Source organism: Nicotiana sylvestris, chromosome 8, assembly GCF_000393655.2.
Source record: "Nicotiana sylvestris chromosome 8, ASM39365v2, whole genome shotgun sequence".
Lineage (NCBI taxonomy): Eukaryota > Viridiplantae > Streptophyta > Magnoliopsida > Solanales > Solanaceae > Nicotiana > Nicotiana sylvestris.
In genome coordinates this window covers 128,709,659-128,718,645 of record NC_091064.1, presented here as the reverse complement: position 1 = coordinate 128,718,645, position 8,987 = coordinate 128,709,659, and the positions used below count along the sequence as shown (strand labels likewise).

The 8,987-nt window shown below is 45.8% G+C and overlaps 1 protein-coding gene across 1 annotated transcript; it reads right to left on the bottom strand.

Moving 5' to 3' along the window:
- Window positions 1–1,604: 1,604 nt before the first annotated feature.
- On the bottom strand, window positions 1,605–1,985 carry LOC138875656 (uncharacterized). Its single transcript, XM_070154509.1, has one exon. It carries the CDS (start codon window positions 1,983–1,985, stop codon window positions 1,605–1,607), a length of 381 nt encoding a protein of 126 aa, XP_070010610.1.
- Between the last annotated feature and the right edge of the window lie 7,002 nt (window positions 1,986–8,987).

Here is an 8,987-nt window from a genome sequence, read left to right as displayed (position 1 = left end):
CAAATCCGATACCAAAATCTCGATCAAAATCCCAAAATTAGGCCTAAGAACGTTTCTCAAATTTTCCCCAATTTTCACCCATAATCCAAAATTAGATGATGAATTTATGTTTAAATTAATGGGATATAATCAAAAAGGAGTTAGGAATCATTACTCACAAACTTCCTCCAAATATCTCTTCAAATTTCGCCTCCTACCGAGCTCTCAATCCAATTTTTAAGTTATGAACTCAAACGCTCAATTTTGGAATTTAAATTCTACCTAGATGTGTTCTTCTTCACGAATGCGAGACCACTATTGCGAACGCTATGCACAAAAATCCACTGGCCAAATTTCCTCCTTCGTGAACGCGAGGGTCCACTCGCGAACTCGTAGCTTCAGCTGCCAGGACCTTCGCGAACGCGTAGAGCAATTTCCTGGGGTTCCCAGCTGTTCTGCCTTTCCACTTCGCGAACGCGCTCAACTCCTCGCGTTCGTGATGCTTCCCCTGGCCAGCCTTCGCGAACACGGTCTACCCTTCGCGAACGCGAAGTACAATTGTCTGTAACACAAAAACCAGAAAATCTACTTTTCTTCTAAGTCTAAAAAATGACCCGTTGAGCAACCGAAACACAGTCGAGGCCCCCAGGACCTCAACCAAACATACCAAACAATCCTAAAACACCATACGAACTTAGTCGAGACCTCAAATCACACCAAACAATGCTAAAATCATGAATCACCCTCCAATCCAAACTTAATGAACTTGAAATTTCAAAATCCTACAACCGATGCCGAAACCAACCAAACTACGTCCGATTGACCCCAAATTTTGCACACTAGTCATATTCAACACTACAGACCTATTTCAACTTCTGGAATCAGATTTCGACTCCAATATAAAAAATTCCACTACCGGCCCGATACTCCAAAAATTTAAATTTTGCCATTTCAAGCCTAAATGAACTACGGACCTTCAAAACACAATCCAGACATGCCTCTAAGCCCAAAATCACCCAACGGAGCTAACGGAACCGACAGGATTCCATTCCGGAGTTGTCTTCACACTGTTTTGACTATGGTCCAAATTCTAAGGCTTAACCTCTCATTTAGGGACTAAGTGCCCTAAAACACTCTGAAACTCAAAACGAATCATCCCGGAAAATTAAAATAGCAGAAATAAACACGGGAAAACAGTTAATAGTGATCAGATTGTTAATTTGTAAAACGACCGGTCGGGTCGTTACATCCTCCCCCTCTTAAATCATTCGTTCGTCCTCAAACGAGCATAGAGACATACCTGAAGTGGTGAAAAGATGAGGATAACAGTTGCGCATATCCTGCTTGGTCTCCCAAGTCGCCTCCTTGACCGGCTGACCCTACCACTGAACCTTTACTGATGCAATACTCTTTAACCTCAGCTTTCGAACTTGCCTGTCCAATCTAGCCACTGGCTCCTCAACATAAGATAGATCCTTGTCCAGCTGGACTGAACTGTAATCCAACACGTGCGACGGATCACCGTGATACCTCCGGAGCATCGAAACATGAAATACCAGATGAACTCCTGCCAAGCTGGGAGGTAAGGCAAGCTCATAAGCAACCTCCTCATCACGTCGCAACACCTAAAAGGGACCAATAAACCTTGGGCTCAATTTGTCCTTCTTCCCAAATCTCATGACGCCCTTCATAGGCAAAACCCGAAGCAAGACCCATTCTCCAACCATATAGGAAACATCATGAATCTTCCGTTCCGCATAGCTTTTCTGTCTAGACTGGGCTGTGCATAGTCTATCCTGAATCACCTTAACCTTCTGCAATGCGTCCTGAACCAAGTTTGTGCCTAATAATCTGGCCTCACCTGGCTTGAACCAACTCACCGAGGACCTACACTGCCTACCATACAAAGCCTCATACAGTGCCATCTGAATGCTGGACTGATAACTGTTGTTGTAGGAAAACTCTGCCAGTGGCAAAAACTGATCCCAAGAACCTTCAAACTCCATTAAACATGCATGGAGCATTTCCCCCAGAATCTAAATAGTGTGCTCAAACTGTCCGTCCGTCTGGGGGTGAAATGCTGTGCTCAACTCCACCCGAGTACCCAACTCATGCTGTACGGCCCTCCAAAACCATGATATGAACTGAGTACCTCTATTTGAAATGATGGAAACTGGAATACCATGCAAACGAACAATCTCCCGGATATAAATCTCCGCCAACCACTCCGAAGAATAGGTGGTACACATAGGAATGAAGTGTGCGGACTTGGTCAGCCAATTCATAATCACCCAAATGGCATCGAACTTCCTCAAAGTCCGTGGGAGTCCAACTATAAAGTCTATGGTGATTCGCTCCCACTTCCACTCCGAATCTCTATCTGCTGAAGCAAGCCACCCGATCTTTGGTGCTCATACTTTACCTGCTGACAATTGAGGCGCTGAGCTACAAACTCAAATATATCTTTCTTCATCTGTCTCTACCAATAGTGCTGTCTCAAATCCTGGTACATCTTCGCGGAACCCGGATGGATGGAATACCGCAAACTGTGAGCCTCCTCTAGAATCAACTCCCGAAGCCTATCAACATTGGGTACACATATCCAACTCTGCATCCTCAATACCCCGTCATCACCAATGGTCACATCTCTGGCATCACCATGCAAAACCTTGTCCTTGAGGACAAGCAAATGTGGGTCATCATACTGACGCTCTCTGATACGATCAAACAAGGAAGACCGAGAAACCACACAAGCTAGGACCCGACTAGGCTCCGAAATATCCAACCTCACAAACTGGCTAGCATGGGCATGAACATCCATCACCATGGGCCTCTCTGCTGTTGGTAGATAAGTCAAACTCCCTAAACTCTCTGTCCGACGACTCAAAGCATCGACCACCACATTGGCCTTTCCCGGATGGTACAATATAGTGATGTCATAATCCTTAAGCAGCTCTAACCGCCTCCTCTGATGCAAAGTAAGGTCCTTCTGCTTGAGCAGATGCTGCAAACTCCAGTGATCAGTGTAGATCTCACAGGGAACACTATACAAATAATGATGCTAGATATTCAAGGCGTGGACAATAGCAGCTAACTCGAGATCATAGACATGATAATTCTTCTCATGTACTTTCAGCTATCGGGACGTATAGGCAATCACCTTACCGTCCTGCATCAATACCACCCCAAGGCCAACCCTCGAGGCATCACAATAGACAATGTAAGACCCCGAACTTGTAGGCAATATCAATATTGAGGCTATAGTCAAAGCTGTCTTGAGCTTCTAAAAGCTCTCCTCACACTCTTTCGTCCACCTGAACGGAGCACCCTTCTAGGTCATCCTAGTCATGGGTGCTGTAATAGATGAAAATCCCTCAACAAATCGACGGTAATAACCCGCCAAGCCAAGAAAACTACGAATCTTTGTAGCTGAGGATGGTCTGGGCCAACTCTGCACTGCTTCCACTTTCTTCGGATCCACCTTGATCCCTTCACTCGATACCACGTGACCCAAGAACGCCACAGAATCCAACCATAACTCACATTTCGAGAACTTTGCATATAACTTCTTTTCTCTCAAAGTCTGAAGCACTGTCCTCAGGTGCTGCTTATGATCTTCCCGACTCTAGGAGTATACCAGATTGTCATCAATAAAGGCAATGACGAACGAGTCAAGATATGGTCGGAATACACAGTGCATCAAATGCATAAATGTTGCTGGGGCATTTGTCTGCCCAAAACACAAAACAAGAAACTCGTAATGACCATACCGAGTCCTAAAAGTAGTCTTCGGGATATCTGGCTCCCAAATCTTCAACTGATGATAACCTGCACGCAAGTCAATCTTAGAAAACACTCGAGCACCCTGCAACTAGTCAAATAGATAATCAATATGAGGCAAAGGATACTAGTTCTTCACTGTAACTTTGTTCAACTAGCGATAATCAATGCACATACGCATAGAACCATCCTTTTTCTTCCCAAAAAGACAGGAGCACCCCAATGTGATACACTGGGCCGAATAAAACCCTTGTCAAGCAATTCCTGTAACTGATCCTTCAACTCCTTCAACTTAGGAGGAGCCATACGATAAAGAGAAATAGAAATGGGCTGAGTACCCAGCAACAGATCAATGCCGAAGTCAATATCTCCGTCGGATGACATACTCGGAAGATCAGCTGGAAACACATCAGGAAAATCCCTCACTACTGTGACTGAATCAACTATAGGGGTATCAATACTGACATCTCTCACATAGGCTAGCTACGTATCACACCCCTTCTCAACCATTCGCTGAGCCTTATGAAATGAAATAACTATACTGAGAGTATGATCTAAAGTACCCCTCCACCCTACTCGTGGTACACCTAGCATAGCTAGCATCACAGTTTTGGCGTGACAATCAAGAATATCATAATGGGGCGACAACCAGTCCATGCCTAAGATAACATCAATAGCTACTATGCTGAGCAATAATAAATTGGCTGTGGTCTCAAAACCACTAAGAGCAATCAAACACAACTGATAAACACGGTCCACAACAAGAGAATCTCCCACATTAGTAGAAACATAAACATGGTAACTCAAGGAATCCCGAGATACACCCAAATGCGGTGCAAAATAAGAGGACACATAAGAATAAGTAGAGCTTAGATCGAATAGAACAGATGCATCCCTATGACAGACCAAAACAATACTTGTGATGACAGAATCAGAGGCAACAACCTCAGTGCGGGTAGGAAGGGCATAGTATCTGGTCGACCTTCCCCTCTAGGACGACCCCTACCACCCTGACCTCCACCTCGGGCTGGTTGAGTAGGTGGGGTGGCAGCTGGTGCTGTAATGATAGCCTGAAGACCTGGTGGAGCACGCCGTGGCTGAGAAGGCTATGGAGGTGCACCCCTCCTAAGTCTAGGGAAATCCCTTACTATATGGCATGTGTCGCTACACTCAAAACAAGCTCTAGGAGGGCGTGGCAGCTGTGACTGGCTCGGGCCAGGTCTATTGGACTGACCACTAAAATCACCCCATGCAAGAGGCACAATAGATACTGGAGGTGCATAATAAGGCTCCTGTGGTCTAGGAGGAGCTGGAATACCACTTGCTGCTGGAAGAGCTGAATGAACGGGGCAACTGATATAACCCCTACCATGATGAAATGCAGTTGGAGCACGGGCACCAGAATAATGGCCCGACTCTCGAGACCTCTTAGCCTCTCTCTCCTCTCTATCCCGAGTAAGCATGCCCTCTACTCTCCTAGCAATGCTCACCACCTGCTGATAAGTAACATCCATCTCCAACTCCCGGGCCATGCTAGACCTAATGCTGGGAATGAGTCCCTCAATAAACCGACAAACTCTCCCATGAATTGTAGAAACCAAGGCCGGTGCATGTCTAGCCAAGTTAGTGAAACAGACAACATACTCCGAAACAGTCATAGTACCCTGGCGCAAATGCTCAAACTTTGCGCGCCATGCGTCCTTGAGGCTTTGAGGAACATACTCCCTCAAGAACATATTTGAAAACTGGGTCCATGTAAGGGAAACTGCCTCAGCCGGACTGTCCAACTAAAAAGTACACCACCACTAATAGGCTGCTCCTCGAAGCTTGAAGGCAGTGAAAGAAACCCCACTCGATCCCGTTATACCCATAGTGCGGAGGATACGGTAACACTCCTCTAGAAATACTAGAGCATCATCTGATGCTAGACCACTGAATGTAGGAGGCTTGTACTTATTGAACCTCTCAAGCCTCTGCTGCTTATCCTCTGAAGCTGCTGCCCTATCCTCGAGATGGACTGGGGCTATAGGCAGTATCGGTATAACCTCTGGGATCTGATCGACCTGAACCCACTACTCTGGAGTGCGGTCGGCAGGAGTCTGTACTCCTCCCTCGGCCTGAGATGTGGCTGCAGCAAGGGGAATCAACCTTGCCTGAGCTAGAGTGGTGTACATGCTCATGAACCGTGCAAGGGTCTCCTGGAGAGCTGGAGTAGTAGTAGAACTAGGCATATCACGTTTCTGGGCTCCGGCTGGAATTGCTGGTGGCTCCTCTATGGTAGCTCGCGTGGGTGCTTTGGCTACACTACATGCGCGTCCTTGGCCTCTACCCCGGCCCCGACCTCTGGCGGCTCTAGCAGGCAACGCGGATGCCTGGTCATCTCCAGTAGCACGTGTCCTCACCATCTGTGAGAGAATAAAAGATAGAGGTTTAGAATTTTGAAATCTCGCACGAAAGGAATCAAATGAAGTGAATTTTTCCTAATAGTTACATAGCCTCTTGAAGATAAGTACAAATGTCTCTGTACCGATCCACGAGACTCTAATAGACCGACTTGTGATTCATGACTCCTATGAACTTAGAGCTCTGATACCAACTTGTCACGACTTATGTTCTTCCTCCGTGAACTGTCACGACTTTGTGTATCAACCTGGATGCCTTCACCCTAAATGATATGCTGAAGGAAAGTTACAGAGCTCAACCAGAATTCACATTTAGAAAATTTTGCATACAACTTCCCTTCTTGTAGAACTCTGAGCACAATATATAGATGATCAACATGCTCATCCTCTGAACGAGAATACACCAATATATCGTCGATAAATACAATTACGAATAGATCTAAAAAAGTCCCGAACACATGGTTCATCAAATCCATGAATACTGCTGGGACATTGGTCAGACCGAACGACACAACCCGAAACTCAAAGTGCCCATATCTAGTCCTGAATGCTGTCTTCGGAATATCTTCATCCTTAACCCTTACCTGATGGTACCTAGACCTCAAGTTTATCTTTGAAAAACACTTGGCACCTTGCAACTGATCAAATAAATCATCAATTCTCGGGAACAAGTATTTATTCTTGATCGTCACCTTATTCAGTTGCCTATAATCAATACACATTCGTAAGGAACCATCTTCCTTTCTCACAAACAACACATGTGCTCCCCACAGTGACGTACTAGGTCTGATAAAACCTTTTTCAAGCAAGTCCCTTAGTTGTTCCTTTAACTATTTCAGCTCTACGGGGGCCATTCTATAGGGAGGAATAGATATTGGGTGAGTATCTGGTAGTAGGTCAATAGAAAACTCAATTTCTCGCTCTGGCGGGAGACCCAGAAGCTCCTCGGGGAAAACATCGGGAAACTCATTCACCACAAGGATGGACTGAATGGTTGGTGACTCCACTTTCACATCCTGAGCCCGAACTAAGTGATATATACAAGCCTTTCTAATCATCTTCCTTGCCTTGAGATAAGAAATAAATCTACCTCTCGGCGATGCTGTGTTACCTTTCCACTCCAAAACAGGCTCCCTCAGAAATTGAAATCGGACTATATTTGATCTACAATCAACGTTGGCATGTCAAGAAGCCAACCAATCCATACCTATTATAACATCAAATTCTACAATATCTAACTTGTTTAAGTCTGCTACGGTAGATCGACCATGAACTGCTATTATACAACCCCTATATTCTTGCTTAGCTATCACTGAGTCCCCAACAGGTGTAGATACCTCAAAAGGTTTAATCAATTCAGGTTTTATTCCAAACTTACCAGCAACTTGCGGAGTAACGTATGATAAGGTGGAACCTGGGTCAATTAGTGCATATACATCATAGGAGGAGACTGATAATATACCTGTAACAACATTAGGCAGTGACTCTTGGTCCTGTCGTCCTGACAACGCATAAATGCGATTCTGAGGGCTGCTCGAGCTAGATGCTCTGCCTTTGCCTCTACCACAAGTCATTGGTGCTTGGGGACCTTGCCTAGGGGGCGTACTAATGATGACGAATCAGCTACAGATCTCGACAGCTGAGCTATGCTTGCATCACCTCTCATCGGACAATCCCTCATAATGTGGCCCGGATAACCACAAGTATAACAAACACCTAATCCCATAAGGCACTGCCGGGTATGCTGCTCACCACATTGAGCACATCGTGGCAAGGGCGGCCTCATCTGATTTGACTCACCCCTATACTGAGAACTTGAGGCCCTGAAATTCTGACCAGACCCTGAATATGTGGAACAATTGAATCTTTTACTGCCAAATTGAGGGGGTGCGCTAGCTAATGGCTGGGCTGGATACCTCGGGTACTATTGCCTCTGACCACATCGAAACTTACCAGAAGGACCCGAAGACCTCGCTCTCTTATTCTGGGCCCTATCATGCTCACAATCGACCTTCTATTTCTGTTTACGCTCCTCTACACCCTGAGCGTATGCCTGAATACGAGAAATATCCATGTTTAGCTGAAGTGAGACCGACATACAATCGTTAAGCAAGTGAGGCTCTAATCCCATCACGAAACGGTGAACCCAATCCTCCATCTTAGATACAATAGTGGGAGCATACCTGGCCAATGAATCAAACTAAAGACTGTACTCCCAAACACTCATGTTACCCTGCCGAAGGGTCAAGAACCTATCAACTCTGGCCCGTCTAGCTCTGGTGGCAGATAATGACGAAGACAAGCTTCTGTAAACTCCTACCATACCTCTGGAGGGTCATCCTCACCTCTGGACAATTCCTAAGGCTCGTACCAATTAACTGCAACATCTCGGAGTCTATAGGAAGCTAGCTCAACTGACTTAGTCGCAGTGGCCTTTATTCCCTGTAACGTCCTCTGCACTCTATTAATAAATACCTGAGGGTCCTCGTTTGGATCTGCTCCAGTGAATACCGGAGGGTCTAAAGTAATAAAGTTAAGAACCCTCACACTCACAGACCGATCTGCGTGACCAATACCTACTTCCTAACACCGAGCCTGTGCGGCAACTAATCGGGTTAATAACTGAATAGTATCTCTCATCTCCTGACCCGGTGCATCTGGCTAAGATGCTGAATGTACAGTGGCGGGCGCTGCAGCTGGTGCCCCTCGGAGGTCTTCTGGAAAAGGTGGGGTATGTGAAGTCTGATATGGAACCTCACTATAAGACTCTCCCCGAGCCTTGGTAACTCGTGGTGCTCGACTAGTAGTCTTACCGGCTACGGACTT

Coding starts and splice junctions, on each gene's coding strand:
- LOC138875656 (XM_070154509.1), bottom strand. CDS start 1,985: ATGGAGTTTGAAGGTTCTTGGGATCAGTTTTTGCCACTGGCAGAGTTT.